Genomic DNA, 21,233 nt, shown 5'->3' with positions numbered 1-21,233 from the left:
ACTGTTGCAGGTCACAGAATATGGTGTAACACCGGGTCCAATCGACCAAACCAGCTTCCTCTGACCTTGTTTCACAAACAAAAAGCAAAAAATATTAATTTCTAAACCTATAAAAAAAAACTATAAACATATTAATCTCTAAAACTAAACCTAATATAATGTGATAAGATGGTCTCTTTGGTACGCCCCCTCCTCCATTGCTGGCCCTCTTCCTTGTTGACAGTTTTGTCAAACTGGTTGAAAACAACAAAGTCCATGCTCAATAATCCAGGTATACAATCCAACATTTTTCAGTCTTGTCACCATCTTATCACAAGCAGAACTGGTTTGTTCTACTTTGGAGTAAGCTGCTAGGGGAAGAATCAGTGTGTTTCCTTGACTGATGAAGCCTTCTGGATCGAAGGCGAAACGTTTCAGCACAAAGAAAGAAACTGTCCAACTAATAGTTTAGTTTTTCCTGTGACTTATTTGCAGTATGATAAATGGTAGGAGCATAATATACTCTCCCAATGTTTTGTTGGTCTTTTTTTGTAAATAATGACCTTTTTTGCGGTTTTATTTATTTTTGTATCTTTAGATCCTATGATGTCATCAAGTACTCGAGTTCTACTTGAGTTTTATTATGTTAATGTCGAGTTTAAAAATTATGTAGTCGTTCAACCCCTAGTGACAGTTATATCAACAAAATGGCAAAGATCTGCATACTACTCGGTTCTTGTCCACTTCATGCCCTTTGTTCAGGCTGAGGTGACCAGAAAATAAAACTCACTTCAACCTCATCATAATGACGCCTTATAAAAACTTAATTTGATTAGTCGTGACTTGTTCCACTAAACAAACATCAGATAAGTGGATTAACATTAAGACTTTTTTAACTACATAAATACTGATTCTGTAAATTCTTTTTTACATCTTTAGTTTCCTGTCTCCTTCAGGAAAGCGTTTGTTTGAATTTATCTGGAACTTTTTACCCAATATGTAAGACTAATGGTGGCATTTTGACAAAACACCATAAAACAAACTGTAAAGTTTGATAACATCGCACAGTTGTTCACTTACCTTACTCTTAATAGATCACCGTTAACTATAATAATAATAATAATAATAATAAATAATTGGCTTCTTTCACCTGCAGCAACACTTTTAACTGTCATGCTGCCATCTCTTCTTCTTTTTAAACCAGACCCCCCCAATCTTAAATAATGATGACTGTTTTTTCCATGCGTCTTTAAATCATCTCAGCATTAACAGCATCACTGCTCAGTCTGGAGGGAAGAAGAAGACACCGCTGCCTTCGTATTTTTACGCTGAACAATGTCCTGACTGCCTCAACTTAAGTGGTTTTGTGGCGCAGAAGAAAAAGAAAATGCTGCCTGGTACAAATAAAATACACACCAGACCAGTAATGACAAATTATCTCCGTTTGGCTACACATGACAACAGATAAATTGATAAATCACAATGAGGCTAATCTGAAGAGGAGACATGAGGACACATTTAGTTCACCCTCGCTGGTTTAGAGACACACAACAGATCCTTTGTACAAACTGCAAACCTGCTTTATGACCACAGACCTTGTGAGATGTCAACAAAATGCTAAAATAATGCTTTGCTTTATCGCATGTCTGCGTGTGCGTGATGACTAAATAATACAAGCGCGCGTGTGTGTGTGTGAGAGCAAGTGAGTGACCGTCTTAAATTAGTTTTTTTGTTCGGGGTGGGCATCCTGAAAACATCTTTGACAAGGATGGAACATTCCTGGAACCGGAGGTTCAACAGGGGAAAGGAAGGGCAAAACTGCGACACACACACAAACACACACGCACTTAACATCCCGGTTCGAAAGCGTGTGAACCGGAAATGGACGCCTGTCCTGCCGGAGGCGGCGGACGGATTTGGAGCGTTCAGAGAGATCCGACCTGAAGACGTTCCCAGCCGTATTCCCAGCTCTGCTGCGGAAGTCTGCAGTCCATCTGCAGCATCCTGGTGACACCCCTTACCTTTTTCCACAGCAAAACATGTGCACGAGAGCGTGCATGTCATGGAAAGTGAGCACGCGCACACAGGAGCAGATAACCTTGGGTGAGCGGTGGTGTAGTGGAAGGAAGGGTCGCATGTAGCCAAAGTCAACACACACGCCTCTGATCTTGACAAACCAAGCCCCTCAGCTGGTTTCTCAACACACACACACACACACACAGTATGCACACACCATCTCCACCTCTATGTGACTGATCAAATCTAACAAAATAAAGTAGACGTTTGCTGCCTAGTTGACCCGTCTCCTGCTACTTTATGGTTAATGTGTCATGACGCCAGGTGACGTGGTGTCGGGGGTACTTGCATGGCTGTCGGGGGTCTGCAGGGGGCTGAGAACAGGGGACCCTGCCGGGCTGCAGAGCTCTGGGAAAGGGTTGGGGATGGCCGGCAGAGAAGCTGGACGCAGATGCTGCTCCTCCCTTAAGCACCTGCAGAGGGAGACAAACACATTCAGTTACAGCCTCAGAGTTTACGCTCAACTCTGACATTTGAGCAAAGACTGATCTGGTTTGAACTAAAACCGTAGCTGGAACAAACACCCGAGTCTTGGTTCGGCCAGAAATAAGTTTCTATAAAAACTTCACTGATTGTGAGAATGTAGACTGACAAATTAGATGGAAAAAGGTTAAACAGGTAAATTTGATTACAGGTGATTTTATTGTAATAAACGACAAACACATAAACACAAAAAGAAAAAACAACTATATTAGTCTGGTCATCGTGAAGATTTACTTCTAGGACATAACTAAAACATTGACTCTACACTTTGTTTAGACAAGTTTAACCTTTCCAAACGTGTGAAGGTAAGAAGTCTTTCCAGTCCGTCACTTCATCACCCAACACCACCCAAAGCATGGTGGTGGCAGCATCATGCTGTGGAAAGTTTACCGGAGGAGGCTTTGTTTCTGTCTCAGCAATTCAAGACTGGAGAGAAACTTAACTTTTAGCAAGACAATAACTGGTAAATACTGCTAAAGTGCTTTAACTGGAATTTTTTAAATTCTTATTAATGGTCCTGTCAAAGCTTTAACCTCGATCCAGATTAGAGTTTTCATTTTAAAAGAGATCAGGGCAAAAATCTAAAGAAAGACACTTCAATAACAAGGTGACTAAAAGTACCTGCCATATATAAGTTTTCTGTTTTTGTCATTTCTTATTCTACAATAAACAATATTTTTGACCAACAAAGTGGACAGTATCATTCAACAATCCAAGAAAAAAAGCCAATTAATTGACTAGTTTTATACAAACTGTGATTTTTACCGTAATTGCCGGTCTATAGTGCACACCCAAATATAAGCCGCACACACCAAATAAAAATAAATAAAATTGTACATCTATAAGCCGCAGGTGTTCACGTTGTAACATGAGTGGCAGCACACAGCTACTGAGAGATGTGCCACTCCTGTTGTAGATCAAGATTCAATCACCAGATGCCATTTTATAAACTTTATCTTAGGCCTGTCATGATAAATTTTGCTGGGCAATTAATTGTCTCAGAAATTATTGCGATAAACGATAATATAGTTTGAAATTCGACAATAATTAGTAATTATTGTCAAATTTAAGAAGAAATGTTTGTTCATTTTTGTGTGTAGTACCTTTTTTGACCACCGGATGGCAGTACAAGACTGTTTGAACCGAAGGATGGATGGTGAGGGAACACACAGCATGTCTCTAAGAAAAATGGGAGGGAGGCCCCTTGACATGACATGGGCTGTCTCTTCTTTTGATTATCAAAATGGCAGACACTCGGTGTGGTTTGAGCGCTTTAGCATAGCATTTTCCACACAAAGCTTTTAATAAAAAATTCAGTAAACAAGTTCTCAGCTTCTTTTTGCAGAGAAAAACAACTTTTTACACGAAGGCACAGGTTTCAACTGCAAATTTTGGAGCTTCAACAAGACGAACAGCTAACCAAAATGATTAATAATGAACAAATTTTACCCATAATCCCTCTCTGAGGTCATGTGACCAAATATTTTTTGGCAGCAGGAAGCTCGTTAGCCCGTAAAATTAAAAAAATTACATAAATTAGCCGCAGCATTGTATAAGTCGCGGGGTTCAATGCCTGTGGAAAAAAGTAGCGTCTTATACACTGGCAGTTACAGTAATTATCTTTATGTATTTTTGTGCAAGAAGAGCTAAATTCACATAAAACAAGAATGTGTGAAAGACTCACAGACTTGTAAAATTTCAGATCAAGGCTGGGAGGGGCAATCAAAGGAAACATCTCATTCATGATTTAAGTTTATAAAGAATGAACCATAATCCACCATCATATGACGTGCATATAAAAATAATGAATTATTTCCTCGTAACAAGAGTCTCCTGAGATTTTAGGCAAGTAATCACAGTCAAAACTGTTGAACTTTATTGTAATTTGTGGATCAATTCTTTTTGTGATTTTAATCTAAGTTTATTATTGAATTGTGTTTTAGGTAATGTCAGAATACCGAGACGATCCTGTGAGGGTTTTAAGATCTTAAACAGAAAGGCTGGGGTCGTATTACAAACACTTCTATGGTCTACATATAAATTCTAAGTTTTTAGACAAAAACTTTTCCTCTTTTTCCTCCTCAAACAGACTTACATCATCAAATTATTCTCTGTGGCTTTATCTAATGTGAGGGTGACTAAAGTGGTAAAAAAAAAAGGGAAGAGCTACAAACTAAACTTTTCAAATTCCTACAAGTTAAAATAAAAAAAACTAGAAAGTTCCTGGAGAAATTTTGACGGGGTCAGCCACTTTGCGGCCATTTTTTAAAGTTTAATTGACATGTTGGACATTGCTCTTGGCTACCACCACAATAAATTATCTCTAAAAATGGCTGACTTATAGTATTTTTTCTTTTTAGCTCAGGCGGCCAGAGTTTTGATTTGCAATCAGATTATTGGGGATTGTTCTCAGCTACCAATACACCAAATTTCAGCTAAATAGCTCAAAAACCTGAGTTACATTCATTAGAAATTAGCCTTGGCAGCCATCTTGCATTTTTAGATTTGAATTCAGAATGTGTTGTGCATCGCTGTCAGCTACCACCACACCAAATTTAAACTCAATATCTTTTAAAATAGCTGTTTTCATATTTTTTTCCCTTATATCCCAAGTGGCCATCTTGGAATTTTAATTTATATTAGGAATGTATAACAACTCATTCTCAGCTACAGTCATACCAAATTTCAGCTCAATATCTCAAAGAACGACTGAGTTATAATCAATTTTGTGTTTTCTGAAGTAGCTGTGGCAGCCATCTTGTACTAAAATGGCTCCAAAAGTTAATCAGTGTTTTATTCAGAGACCTCTCCACACCAGGTCATGTGACCTCACTGTGGTGGAGACTGTGACGAGTTCTGTCAGTGTTCTTCTATGAGAAAAATGGTGTCTAGGTTTGCAAATTACGTCATAATGGTAACTCGAAAACACCAATTAAAATAAGAGCACACATCCCGGTGCTGAGCTGGTGGTTTTGTTATAACATTTGTGGGGGGGGGACATTGCAGTACGAGCCACATTAAAGTTGAAGGAACCTCACCACCGGATGAAGAGCATCTCGGCGTGACCTCAGCAGAAGTAAGGAGTACTTTCAGGAGGATTAATCCGCACAAGGCAACCGGCCCAGACAACATCCCCGGAAACATGTTGAAGGAATGTGCTGATCAGCTCTGTGAGGTGATGGCAGACATCTTTAACACCTCACTTACCCTGGAGACAGTTCCCACCTGCCTGAAGACCGCCACCATCATCCCAGTCCCAAAAAGCTCTACAGTGACTGGTCTGAATGACTATCGGCCAGTGGCTCTCACCTCGATAGTCGCTAAATGCTTAAAAAAACTGGTCATGACTCACATCAAAACAACCATCAACATTAACAAGGACCCTCATCAGTATGCATACCGTGAGAACCGATCAACAGAGGATAACATCTCCTCTGTGGTCCACACTGCTTTCACCCATATGGAGCAGAAATACTCTTATGTCCGTATGCTCTTTGTGGACTTCACATCTGCCTTCAACACCATGATCCCCCAAACCCTGATGGAAAAACTATCCACACTAGGACTAAGCCCCTCCATTTGCAACTGGGTACTAGACTTCTTAACAAACAGACCACAGTTGGTGAGGATCCACAACTTCTCCTTCTCCACCATAACCCTCAGCACTGGCTCTCCTCAGGGATGTGTGTTGAGCCCCCTCCTGTTTACTCTGCTCACATATGATTATGCAGCTACTCATCCAGGCTGTCACATTGTAAAGTTTGCAGATGATACAGCGGTGGTGGGATGCATCACAAACAATGATGAGTCCAGCTACAGGCAAGAGGTGAAACACCTGGAGAGCTGGTGCAAAGAGAATAACCTTCACATCAATGGGTATGTTTACATGGACATAAGTAACCGGATCAAATGGCCGGTCGGAATAAAAGTGTGTCATGTAAACACTCCGTTCGGGTTATTTTTTGTGTATTCGGCGCGATCCGTTATAATTTCTGATCAGAACGAAACGGGTGGTTTACGCCGATCCGAAACCCGATCGGTGCGCATGTAAACGCTTGATCTGTTCGTTTTTATCTGATGGTGAAAAACTGACCTGACTGCGCATGTGCGACTTTGCCATTTCCGCCTGGTTAACGCTAATAATATTAGCATGTCAGGGAAGTAAAACTGGTCGGTGAGCGACAACATTTCTACTAGAAACTTTGAAAGAGCTCAAAATGATCTGTATCACCTGTAGCTCAGTCAGGGAGTGCAGTAACGTCTCCACCATCATTAAAACCTGTCGCGGGTCCATTTTGGGTGCTCAGGTTTGTTTACGTTCACCCGGAAGTAGAACTTCTTCTTCGGTGTTTTTTTTAAGGAGAGTTTACCACACTGCGCATGTCAGTACTGCTGTTCAGAACAAAGCCCGCTGCATGTAAACGCTCATCATGAACAGATTGTGCCCATGTAAACAACACATTTGAATTATTCAAACAGAACACATTTCAATCCGGTCAGAGAATTCTGCGCATGTAAACATAGCTAATGTGAAGAAGACAAAGGAGATGATTGTGGACTTCAGAAGGAACAAAAACACCTACACCCCCCTGAACATAAGAGGATCTGCGGTGGAAGTGGTCTCCAGCTACAAGTAATTGGGTGTGCACATGAATGACAACCTCAGCTGGAGCAACAACACCACCAGCCTGATCAAGAAAGCTCATCAGAGACTCTACTTCCTCAGACGGCTGAGACAAAGCTGGTCTGGGAAGCTCAGTCCTCACCTCCTTCTACAGGTGTGCAGTGGAGAGCATCCTGTGCTCCAGCATCAACGTGTGGCATGGAGGCTGCACAGCTGCAGAAAGAAAAGCTTTGCAGAGAGTGGTGAAGGCTGCACAGAAGTCTGCCGGAGTCAGTCTCCCCACCATCACAGACATCTACACTTCTAGATGCAGGAAGAGGGCCACCTGCATCATGAAAGACCCCACTCACCCAGCACACACACTTTTTGCCCCGCTCCCCTCAGGCAGGAGGTTGAGGAGCATCAAGTGTAGAACCACTAGACTGATGAACAGCTTCTACCCTGAGGCTGCGAGACTCATGTATATCTAACCAGAATAATCACATCATGTTGCTGCTGATCTGTTTCATGTTGATGTGTTCATACGTGCTCATCTGCTCACACAGACTCATGCTCATGTTCATGCTGATGTCCAACTTAATGTTTTTATGTTATTAGTGCTTAGTGTATTTTAGTTGATGTTTTTCTTAGTTCATATCTTAGATGTTATTACTGTTTTTATTATACATTTTATTGTTGGATGTAACTGGGAGCTGTGTACATAATTTCGCTCCACCACATGTACCACATGAGGTGCTAATGACAATAAAGAATCTCTGACTCTGACTCTGACTCCGACTCTGGAAGAGCAAAACCCTTTTCAGGTTTTGGCTGCCTTCAGGCAGTTCCTTTTAGGCATTGTCCATCTTTTCTGTGAGCACAGAGCTGTTTGTTGTCCTAACAGTGAATATAAAGCACTTAGAGGCACAGGTAAGCGTTTACCTGACAGCCTGGATGTGCATCGGCTGAGTGTGTTTCAGCTTGGAGGGGGAAGAAAGGGGCAGAGCTGGGTTGTGACGGCGATGAACCTGGCTTTGACCCAGGGAGGCAGGATGTCCATGATGGTGGCGTGGAGTGTGCACGTGGCCGTTGTTTAGGAGGAGCGCCGTGTCTTCCTGCGTAGACTGAATGCTCTCCACAGATGAGTTCATGTCATTCACCAGCTGCTCCAGGTCTACGTCATCATCTGCGGAAACACAAAGATGGTGGAGGAAAACAGATGGAAGAGAGAAGTGAGTGACAGTGAAACCCACAAAAAAAATCTATGTGAATTAAGAAAACATCTTATCACCATTAAACTGGTTGGCCCACTATGTGAGTGTGCTCCTTAAAAGACTTGAGTTTGTTGTGACTCCTTGGACTGATAAAGTCTCTTGGATGAGAGATGAAATGTTTCAACACAAAAAAACCGTCTTGAGGTCCTGACTCATCTTTGTAGGATTTATAACCTGGATTATTGAACATGAACTTTGATGCTATGTGAATTAGGTTACACAAAACAAACCTAACACCTAGCTTTAGGGAACAAGGAAACAAAGCCAAAGAAATGGGACTAAAGTTTGAAGCACAGTAACGTTCGTCTCGCAGGTTTTTGCACTTGACGTAAAAAAAAAGATTTCAAGTCTATTTATTTTACAGATTTATGCACATACCTGCAAACTCACAAGGGATGAAAAAGGTGACAAACCTCATGCTTGTAAAGTGTGAGAGAGAGTGTGTGTGGGGGGGGGGGGGGGGGGAAGGGGTCTGTTCCTTTCCACTATTCCTTCCCCCTACACTGATGTTCTCCCAATTTTACTTTCCAGAAAACTTGTGCTACTTGTGTTCTTTCTCCCCAACAATATTCTCTATACCACCATAAGATGGACTTTTCTAATCTTAGGACAAAATCTTGGGTGTATGTAGCAGCTACATTGTTCTAACATTGACATAGCGCTAAGCTAGCAGCACGCAATACAGACTTGGTCAGCTAAGACGCTACAGACGTAGCACTCCGTTTCTTTTACGCATGTTAACCCCCCTGGTCGTCAACTGCCGGCGCTAAGCTAGCGCTACATAAATCCAATCAATGGGAAATAATATCAACATCAACAACAACAACAACGTGTTGTCATTGTATGTTCCCATACAATGGTGGAATTAGTTCTCTGAATTTAACCCATCACATGGGCAGCGATGCAAGTGCCCAGGGCGAAATTAGGGATTATGTGTCTTCTAAAAAAGTTAAGTCTGGTCCTCTGGACATTCAAAAAACAAAACAAAACAAAACAAAATTAGGGATTAAGTGGCTCGATCAGAGACACCACGACATGTGGGAACGGCTGGGGATCAAACCTGGGACGTTTGGGTCCCAGATTGGCTGCCCTACCTCTACCCCATCGTCATCTTTTATGCCATCTACCACATCTCTGACACCACCACAACTCATCCCGAAAAAAAACCCTCTTTGAATCTAGAATAGATGATTTACATAGATGATAACATATTTGGTTTAAAATCAACAATTTTCACCTAAAAGTGACAAGTTTGCAAGGTACCGTATGTATGCAGACCTGAGGCGCAGAATGAACCAAGAGCACTAATGATGCCAATAACAATACTGCTCTATACTCCACAAGAAGTGAAGAAGTCTGCTCTCACTAACGTGGTTCTGAGACAGTCTTTCGGAACAGACATTTTATACTCCACAAGAAACTGCAGCACAGATCTCCTGAGAGGCCCTTTCCCTCAAGGTCTCCAGTCTTCCTGACATTTTGGCTTCCATAACCACACACAGACATTTTTATTAAACAAACTAAAACCATCCTTGTGATGAACTGGAGACCTGTCCAGGGTGTCCCCTGCCTCTCGCACAATGATGGCTGGACATAGACACCAGTGACCCCCGCGACCAAATAAGAAGAAGTGGGTAAAGATGCAATGGCCGAGATGGAGTAGAGGTAGGGCAGCCGACAGGGGACCAAAAAGTCCCAGGTTTGATCCCCAGCCATTCCCACATGTCATGGTGTCTCTGAGCAAGACACTCAATCCCTAATTGCTCCCCGGACACTTGCATAGCTGCCCACTGCTCCACCTGGGTGTCTCCCAGGTGCGATGGGTTAAATGCAGAGAACCCATTTCGCCATTGTATGGGAACATAAAATGATGACAACACATAGCACTTTACTGGATGGATGGATGGACGGACTAAAACCAATGAGTAACGTTTATGCGTTCATTTGGCATCAAGTTGTGGTGGGATTAACTATAATACCAAAAAAGATTAAAACAAGTTGCATGGAGGTACACCATTTTGAAAAGTTTTTTTTTATTTTAATCCAATCTGAGACTCTTTGTGGTTTAAGGGCACCCCTGAAGTCTGATGCCGCCTCATTTGTACCGTGTTCGGTTACCATCTTGTACCATGCTGAGTAAAGTGTAGCTCTGCACCTACCACATTCAGCCACATTTGGTTGAACTTTGGCTGTGGCACACTGATGTATATTCTGCCAGCAGACATAAAATGTCTACTTTTCTATACTTTATTACTGTGCCTATTCTACATTTAGCTGAAACAGATAACTGGATGCATTTCATACAGTCAAAAGCTGGTAGTAAAGAATCGCTGAAGAAAAGGTCAACCAATATTTACCACATTCTGTATTTTAATAGCACTTTTCAGCAGTAGTAGTTTAACGTTGTCACCTGTAAAAATGTCATTTTAGCACTAATCCACTGAGCAAAAGCTCAGCTTGAACAAGGCAGAAAGAGGACACAGCTTGTTGTGAAGTTCTACTGAATTAAATTAAATTCAGTTTATTTATATAGCGCTCATCCTCGTTGACTTTCACTTTGGTTAGAGTTTATGTGGCGTACACCCCCTGGCTGACAACTTTGGACAACTTCAAACTTGTCATTCAAAGGAAAGGTGTGGCTATTGCATTGATAGAGCCAGCAGTTGCCTGCTGACATGACGACCAACCCAAACAAACCAACCTGACCTCCAGAGTTTGTCCTGCAAGGTCATGGTTAGTGCTTGTTAGTGCTACTGCGAACCATTACTGGTGACAAGTGACTTTAACTGCTTCAGTTTTGTTTGTTTTTTTCAGCTGCTCTCTTCTTCAGGCGTCACCACAGCGAACTGACTCACACCAAGACTTGGCGATTGTTTTTTATGCCAGATGCCCTTCCTGACACAGACCACCGAGCTACCACAGCCCTCTGTGTGGAGCAGAGAACTACTATCTAGGACGCCCAGGGGAGCAGATGGTATGGGTTAAGAGCCTTGCTCAAGGGCCCAGAGTAGGGTAAATGAGGGTGGAGGCAGGTGTGGGTGTTTCACCTTTCCCACCCACTTGTTGATGTTGTCAGTCCAGGAGTTGAACAGACGGCCTTCCAATCACATACCCACCTTCTCTAACCTCTGCACCACCACTCTGTTTCATTATATTACTTTAATATTTCAGCAGCACTTTCATTTATTTTATTTTCTCCCCTTTATGAGTTTCTTGTTTTGGATTAAATTGTTAAGACTTATATTTCTTAAAACCACAGGTTCTTTCACACCAACCCATGTATGTCCTCACTTTTACTTTCTTAATCAGTTTATGGGAAAAGCAGTAAAGAAATATTTTAATAAAGCTAGCCACATTTAGTAAGGACTAAGCTTTTGAAATGGGTTTACAAATGCAGTGTTTGTGCACGTGCGTGTGTGTCTAAAGCCCTTTGGTCCTCTGTAAGACCCACCCAACACCACTCACAGCATTCCAAACATTCCTGTAGGAAGAAATTACAGCACTCTGGGAACGTTAGCCAGCCTGTTCATGGCACATGGTGGCCAGTGTGCTCAGGACACACACACCTTTCAAAAACAAAGATGAGACATAATGTGCACATGAACATGTGCATCGAATTATGCAACTTTTTTTTCCTTAAAGAATGCATTGGGCTGGATGTGTACACATGGTGTGAACGCGGAGAACAGAAAAGCTGCTGCTGTTCCAAACACAGTCGGGAGTTCATCGTCTTAGATCACAAAGAGGCACGCTCCACACTCCAGCACACACACACACACCCACACACACACACACACACACACACACAACTAAACACAAAAGGAACAGTGTGGGACAAAGGGTCAAGTGATGTTCATGTTCAGGAGTGGGACATGATGGGTGTGTGAGAGGGCTACAAGGAGGGGGCTTATACTCAGAAGAAAAAAAAACGAGCTCATCAGAACAACGATACGCGCTTCTTAAGTACAGCTTTAATATGGTTTATTTAGTAAAAAAAAAAAAATTATCACACAACTGCAGTGGTTAAAGTAAATGTTTAATATTTCATCCATCATCTTTACCCGCTTCTTCCTTTTTGGGTCGCAGGGGTCACTGGTGCCCATGTCCAGCTATCACTGTGTGAGAGGCGGGGGACACCCTGGACAGGTCTCCTCCAGTCCATCCATCATTTATTATTCATACAGTGGTGCTTGACAGTTTGTGAACTCTTTATAATTTTCTATATTTCTGCATAAACCTGATCTAAAACATCAGATTTTCACACAAGTCCTTAAAGTAGATAAAGAGACCCCAGTTAAACAAATGAGACAAAAACATTATACTTGGTCATTAATTTATTGAGGACAATGATCCAACATGACATATTTGTGATGGTAAAAGTATGTGAACCTCTAGGATTATCAGTTAATCTGAAGGTGAAATTAGTCAGGTGTTTTCAATCAGTGGATGATGATCAGGTGTGAGTGGACACCCTGTTTGATTTAAAGAACAGGATCTATCAAAGTCTGATCTTCACAACATGTTTGTGGAACAAAGGAGATTTCTGAGGAGGTCAGAAACAGAGTTGTTGATGCTCATCAGGCTGGAAAAGGTTACAAAACATCTGTAAAGAGTTTGGACTCCACCAATCCACAGTCACACAGACTGTGGACAAATGGAGGAAACTCAAAACCATTGTTACCCTCCCCAGGAGTGGTGGACCAACAAACATCACTCCAAGGTGTGGAACAGTCAGTGAGGTCACAAAGGACCGCAGGGTAACTTCTAACAACTGAAGGTCTCCCTCACATTGACTGATGTTGATGTTCATGAGTCCACCATCAGGAGAACTCTGAACAACAATGGTTCATGGCAGGTTGAAGGAGAAACCTCTGCTCTCCAACAAGAACATGGCTGCTCGTCTGCAGTTTGATAAAGATCACGTGGATAAACCAGAAAACTGTTGGAAGAATGTTTTGTGGACGATGAGACCAAAGTAGAACTTTTTGGTTTAAATGAAAAGGGTTATGATTGGAGAAAGGAAAACTCTGCATTCCTGCAGAAGAACCTTCTCCCAACTGTCAAACATGGTGGTGGTAGTATCATGGTCTGGGTCTGCTCTGCTGCATCTGGGCCAGATGTCATCATTGATGGAACAATGAATTCTGAATTATATCAGAGAATTCTGAAGGAAAATGTCAGAACATCTGTCCATGAACTGAATCTCAAGAGAAGGTGGGTCCTGCAGCAACACAATGACCCTCAGCACACGAGTTCATGTTTTGGAATGACCAAGTCAAAGTCCTGAGCTTAATCCAATCCAGATGTTGTGGAAGGACCTGAAGCAGCTGTTAATGGGAGGAAACCACCAACTTCTAGAGCTGAAGCTGTTCTGTAAAGAGCCAAGTCACATTTATTTATATAGTACATTTAGAGGAATGGACTAAAAGTCCAAGGTGTGCAGGACTGATCAACAGTTAACAGAAACATATTGATTGGGGGGGGGACACCAGATGCTAAAAGTAAAGGTTCAAATATTTTCACCACTCAAATACTGTATGTAATATTGTATCATTTATTTCAATAAATAAATGAATGTCTTTTTATTTATATTTTATTTTTTTAGAATTTTTGTCTCATTTGTTTAACTGGGTTCTCTTGATCTACTTTTAGGACTTGTGTGAAAATCTGATGATGTTTTACATCATATTTATGCAGAAATATAGAAAATTACAAATAGATCACTTTAACTTTCAAGCACCACTGTATGTATTTTTTCCATCAATGCATGGTGGAAAAAAAAAACTATTACAGAGTTTTATCACATTTATTTAAACATTTATTTGAATTTTATGGCTTTATATTGATTTTCTGACTGTTTTTAATCCTGTTCTGTTTAAAAGTTATGAATAATTATTATTTTATCAGTTTCAGATAGAGCTTTGAACAACATCAGTGTAGAGAGAAATATTTTTTTTGCTTACTCAAAATTTAATTGAAGTCGTTCTAAAACAAATCTAGTCTTAAAAACCCTCAGAGATGAACAATTTTGTCTAAACTACTTTACATTATATGTTTATTCAAGCAGAAAAACACATTACACTTGCAAACAAGTACAAATATTTTGGTCTAATAGTGTTTTTGAAAGTGTGAGCAGTGTTAAAGGGGTTTTCTATTCAGGCAATTTCTAGAATTTACTTTAGTTCTATGATCATGCAAACAAGGTTGTTGTTGTCATACCTCACCTATGTTCTTTGTTTAAAACAGGCCTCTCTTGTAAATGAGTCCTCGAGGCTCAATGAGACCAACCTGTATAAATAAAGGCTGAACGAAACAAACACAGACGTTTGCTGCATGGGTTAGGTTATGCTGTCGTTTAAAGTCAAGACTATTCATATTAATAAAGTTGAGAGTTTTATGTTTATTTGATGGTGATTTCACATTTTTTTGAAAGCTAAATACAAATAAAAAGGTGAACATTAATTTATTTGTACAGTTTGTACAGTTTTCCCGAGGCTTTTATATTGTTTATATCGATACTGAATTATATCGTTATTGACTGAAATTAAGAAATATATTGTGATAAAAGTTTTGGCCATATCGTCCAACCCTATCTACACAGCAAATCATATTGTTGGCAGATGACGAGACTTACCTCAAAACTAACAGTTTCCAACATTAGAAGTGACTGGTTCTAATGTAGAGCTGTTCCTTCGTCCGTGGGAAAGATTCCCCCATCGTCTATCTTGACTGTGATTGGCCAAATGACTCACGTTCCACCAAAGATGTTCTATTGTAGACAGAAACCTTGTTTCTTAAAGTCCAGTCAATGGGAAATTATACCATCTACCATGCCTCTGACACCCCAAGGGATTAGATTAGGATGGTAATTAGAAATTAGGATGGTATTCATCCTAATTTCTAAGCAAAATGACATAATTTCTTTGGTGAGGGAGAGACATTAAGGGCTAATCCGTTTATGTAGATCAAGGCACAACATAATGGAGTGAAAGTTTTATCAAGTGGTTATCTCCAGGAATAAGCATGTTTGAGTGCAAAAAAAAACATTTGGCACTTTACAAACTGGTCTTAGTAATCAACTTTCAGCACAAAAAGCCATAATTAAGGTATTCTACAGAAAGTACTGGAAGATCTTAAAAACTGGGTTCTGTTTGAAATCAGAAAACGTTCTAGTTTAACGCTGCCTAACAAAGTCTGCTTAAAACAAAGCTGTGACTGTCAGTCAAGGTTTCAGAGGACTTGAAACCAATGTGTCCTTCAATGGTGACTTGGCAAAGCACAAACTGCTTTTATTTTAGGTTTGTTAATACACAGATCCATGCAAATGTTTCTGGGTTTGAAAGCTTTAATATATCTTTTTTACTGCTGCTGCATCACTTCATCACTTGGGCAACTTAAGTCTTAAATAAAATTATGGCCTTGTGTAGTTTCGAGGGCATAATGATGGTTTAATTGGCATTCCTCTCCCTGCTCGTGGCCGGTTCGGCCCACATTGCAGTGCTTCAGACAAGGGAAAGCAGACGATGTATAGAACAAAAATGTCTTCCACCACCCCACTCTTGTCCATTAAGTTTGACTTGGAATGTGAAGGACTCACTGTAGCCGTCTGGTTTGCATCTGACAACAAAACATGCCATGCAAAAAAAGCAGCCAGATCATTCCTCTAAGATCCCCAAAAATACACTGAATGAACGCAAGCCGTCCCTGGACACAAAAACCAGCAATTATTGATCTGCCGATCGTCTAGAGGTCAGAGCAACAAGCTGGAGGTTCAGGCTCTCAAGGGCTAAAAGGGTATTTTATATGAACAAAAACAAAGTGGTTACTTTTTAAATCAAATGTAACTTTAAAAGTAAAATAGTAAAAAGCAAAGTATATATTTCACCATGCATTCATGAGGTTTATGAAGTACAAGTGAAGCCCTGTCTACCTTTACAGTAATGCAATCTAAAAGCAGAACGTAGTTGCAGCGATGTGCAATTGTTTACAGTAAACATGAATTCTATTTTTGTTTTTCCAATAGTTAGTGACACACGAGTTACTGAGCTGTTACGCCTCCAGCTATCACTCATAGTCACTTATTGTCACTGAAGGAAACGAGGCTGAGGTCAGGTTAGAGGTGCACGTCAAAAAAATGAGGACATTTAAACTAAAACTTTGGATCTGGAACAGCCCAGAGACTGGCTTCCATGCAGACAACAACATGCTATCAGATTATGCCAAAGTGGGCTAGCATAAATGAAGGGCATGCAACCTGAGCTAACTGTGATCTAAATATAAATCCCATCCATTAGTGAGGCTGATGTAAAGTTCCTGTCTGTCATGTAAAGCCAAATGAAACTGTAGCTGAGTGACTTTGACTGCTGCCTTTTCACTCTCAAGTCTTCTTCTCATGTACAAAACTTTAGCAGAGAAGCTTTTAGCTGGTTCTCAACAACTCACCTTAATATGCTAAAGTCCACATGGTAGCCTTTCTACATATAGAGTTCAGAGTCAAAGTAATATTTTGTTAAAATACCCCCGTCTGTCTCTGTAATGTGATGCAGAGAGCGACACGTTATGGACAGCAGAGGCAAAAGGGTTCTCTGTGGACATCCAGAAACTACGTTTGTAGCAGATTATAGATCAATATTGATGGGACAAAATCAACGGTGATAAACCCAAATGTTCTTCAATGTTCAGTCATCACCATCATCAAACCCAGGTGTGGGATTAAGTTTTAAGCTCATGTAGGATTTAAAGAATGTAGGAGAGTATTTTTAATTCTCATGTGAAACACGTCAAGAATTTAACTTTTAAAGGAAATTGAGAGGCGTTTAAACTGAAAGACGATTTACATCAATGTGTACCGTACTTTCTGCCGTAAACGTCGCACCGCCGTATAAGTCCCATCGGTCCAAAAATGTCTATTGAAGTGGGAAAAAAAACATAAGCCGCTTCGTCGTATAAGTCACATCTATTATGCGTCACCGCTGACCACCACTGAAACGTGGGCCGGTGTTGTGCCAAAAATCGATTGCCTACTAAATGGAGGCCACGGGAGCGTGCACGGGAGGACTTTAACGAGAATTTAACAAGATTAACACTTAAAAACAATTGTTTGTTTGCTCGACATTATAGCAAAGCTGTGTCTCAGTTGAACTTTTTCTTAATAAATGCACTTTAACGGTCAAATCAGCTCCATTTCGCCTGGGTGGTGCGATGAAATGCAGCTGATTTGACGTTTACTCCAGGATTTCCGGAGCGAGACGAAGCTACAATAAGAATTTATGAAAACAAAAAGATTTAAAATGGCCCTATATACATTTGTCTTGACTCATTTAAATGAAAAACTGTATAATTGCAAACCACAAACGTAAGAAGTGTAGAATTACCTTTTTTGCTCCAGACTTGCATACCTATCCTAAACAAAAATAATAATAATTGATGGGGGTGAGGTACACTTGACAAAACTGAATGCAACATTACTGCAAGTAATATACAATATTCATAAAGGAGGTCCGTACTGGTCCTGGAGTTTTCCACCCTAAGAAAAAGCAGATTAAAATCTCTTCACCTTCAGCTCGGAGAAGGTTGGGGTAATCGCTACATCAGGGCTATTCAACTGGCGGTCCGCAAGTCGGTGACTTCAGTCTGGCCTACCAATGAGTTCACAAAATAAAATAAAAATGGTGGTGGGGGGTTTCTGGGTTTGGGTTCTGCTTATTGCCTTTATGATTCAATGCAGCAAAATGAACAAATGTAAAAGGTAACAAATCATTGTAAAACTTTTTTTTTCACATAACTTTAATTGCTGGATGCCCAGAAATTGTGCACCCCTGAGCAACTTAGTTGAATAGCCCTCCTCTACATGATTTCATCTTTGTGAATTTTTAAAAATAGTTCATTATTGTCCCCCCGTCGTGGAAGGAAGAGGGATTTGGAAATCAACTCCCTCTTTCCACCGGTCCGTCCATCTTATGAGCTGAATAACTTGAAAAATAAGAGGTACTGTACATATTTTAATTTTGGTGTGTGGATGTACCATGGCTTGAGAGAGGTTCCTATCTTAAGCTGAGTTGCTAGGTCAAATCAGACACGCACACAAAGTGTGTATATATATATATATATATATATATATACAGTGAAATAAATTATTATTTGATCCTTTGTTGATTTTGTACGTTTGCCCACTGTCAAAGACATGAGCAGTTTATAATTTTAAGAGTAGATTAATTTTAACAGTGAGAGACAAAATATCAAAAATAAAATCCAGAAAATCACATTGTATAAATTATATAAATTTATTTGCATTTTGCAGAGAGAAATGGTAAATGGTAAATGGACTGTACTTATATAACACCTTTCTATCTTATTTCAAGATACTCAAAGCTCTTTACACTACAATCTGTGTCCTCATTTACCCATTCATACAGAACTCTACTAGATCTCTACAAAGCTAATTGAACACATCATTCTAAAGAAGTCTCTTTAGAATGATGAATCAGTGCTTTAGATCACATTCAAACACTGATGGGACACACATCAGAAGCAATGAGGGGTTCAGTGTCCTGCCCAGGAACACTTCAGCATGTGACTGCTGGTGGATTCGAATCCCCAACTCTCGCATTGGAAGATGACTGCTCTAACCACTCAGTCACAGCCGCCCGTATTTGATCCCGTACCAACCATTAAGAGTTCTGGCTCCTACCGGTTAGATGCTCCTTATCAACTTGTTACGTGTATTAAAGACAGCTGTCTTAAATTGTCACCTGTATAAAAGACTCCTGTCCACAGACTCAATTATTCAGTCAGACTAACTACAACATGGGCAAGGCCAAAGAGCTGTCTAAGGATGTCGGGGACAAGCTCATAGACCTGCACATGGCTGGAATGGGCTACAAACCCATAAGTGAGACGCTGGGTGAGAAGGAGACAACTGTTAGTGCAATAGTAAGAAAATGGAAGAAATGCAAAATGACTGTCAATCAACATTGATCTGGGGCTCCATGCAAAATCTCACCTCGTGGGGTATCCTTGATCATGAGGAAGGTGAGAGATCAGCCTAGAACTACATGGGGGGAACTTGTTAATGATCCCAAGGCAGCTGTGACCACAGTCACCAAGAAAACAATTGGTAACACATTACGCCATAATGGATTAAAATCCTGCAGTGCTCGCAAGGTCCCCCTGCTCAAGAAGGCACATGTGTAGGCACGTCTGAAGTTTGCCAATGAACACCTGGATGATTATGAAAGCAATTGGGAGAGGTGCTGTGGTCAGATGAGTCAAAAATAGAGCTCTGTGGCATTAACTCAACACCGCATTTGAAGGAAGAGAAATGCTGACTATGACCCAAAGAACACTGTCCCCACTATCAAGCATGGAAGTGGAAATATTATGTTTTGGGGGTGTTTCTCGGCTAAGGGCACAGGACTACTTCACTGCATCAATGGGAGAATGGATGGAGCCATGTACCGTAAAATCCTGAGCGACAACCACCTTCCCTCCACCAGGACATTGAAAATGGGTCATGGCTGGGTCTTCCAGCATCACAATGACCTAAAACATACAGCCAAGACAACAATGGAGTGGCTCAAAAAGAAGCACATTAAGGTCATGGAGTGGCCTAGCCAGTCTCCAGACCCTAATGTAATTGAAAACCTATGGAGGGAGCTGAAGCTCTGAGTTGCAAAGCGACAGCCTCAAAATCTTAATGATTTATAGATGATCTGCAAAGAGGAGTGGACCAAAATTCCTCCTGACATGTGTGCAAACATCAACTACAAGAAACATCGGACTGCTGGACGTGACAACAAGGGTTTTGCCACCAAGTATTAAGTCTCGTTTGCCAGAGGGATCAAATACTTATTTCTCTTTGCAAAATGCAAATACATTTATATAATTGACCTGACAGTGTCGCTTATAAAACAAAATCAGTATCGGCCAAAATCGGAATCGGCAGGTCAGAGTTTTTAGAAATCGTGATCAGTGATCGGCCAGAAAACTGCAATCTGTGCACCCCTAATATCAATGCGTAATAAAGGTCAACATCAAAATTTGGGTTGCCAGGTCAAAATCCAAAATGGCCACAACCACCATAAATACAATTACGTGCGTGTAAATAAAACATTTGTGTAAACTAGCCACCGTGATTGAGTTTTATGTTGCTTAAAAGCAGAGTTTCCTCAAATGATTGGGGTGGCTGAAAATTAAGCTACCTTTTCAATAACAGGTGGCAAGTTCACCACTTCCTCCAGTGTCCGACACCACCTACACTGACTGATGATTTTTTTTTCCCCCTTTGGAAAGATAGTGATAGTGAAAGATAGTGATAGTCACATGATCGATTTCAGTCGCTCTAGCGGAAAAAACACAGCCTCGAAGAGACTATTTTACTTTGGAAAACTACAGACTTTAGGATACATGCCAGTTTTTAAATCGTCTTGATCGGCCAAGTAAAACCAGAGTAATGATCAATACTCCACGCCACATCTTTGTCTGAAAATCATCGTCATATCTGAAGCACATTGGAGTGAGAGGCTGCAACAAAGACGGGCAGTCTCAGGGTCAAAACACCCCCCATCACTCTCCGTTTTCACCCCCCACCTCCTTTCTGACAAAGTCTCAAAGTTATTTGTCAAGAGCCAAAAAATCTACAGGAAGAAGAAAAAGACATAGAAGTTGAATGGAGTTCAGAGCGATAAAGTCACAGTGAGAGTGAGTCATGAGGTTTGAGAGATTTGTGATTTTTAGTATTTGAGTTTTATAGTTAGGGTGTAGTTTGGTGTGTTTAGAGTTTAGTTTAGTTTAGTCCGTTTTAATGTGTTGGACTCAAA

The 21,233-nt window shown here is 40.7% G+C and overlaps 1 protein-coding gene across 1 annotated transcript in view; it reads right to left on the bottom strand.

Moving 5' to 3' along the window:
• LOC119425684 (growth factor receptor-bound protein 10) overlaps positions 1-21,233 on the bottom strand; it is a gene marked incomplete in the record, with an annotated part of 634,378 nt that overhangs the window by 41,540 nt on the left and 571,605 nt on the right. Inside the window, 2 exon segments of the mRNA XM_037693228.1 lie at positions 2,345-2,468; positions 8,084-8,327. Of these exon segments, the coding sequence (XP_037549156.1) occupies positions 2,345-2,468; positions 8,084-8,327 (368 nt within the window).

Source organism: Nematolebias whitei, chromosome 19, assembly GCF_014905685.2.
Source record: "Nematolebias whitei isolate Nwh7 chromosome 19, NemWhi1, whole genome shotgun sequence".
Taxonomy (NCBI): domain Eukaryota; kingdom Metazoa; phylum Chordata; class Actinopteri; order Cyprinodontiformes; family Rivulidae; genus Nematolebias; species Nematolebias whitei.
This window is presented reverse-complemented; position numbering and strand designations above follow the sequence as displayed.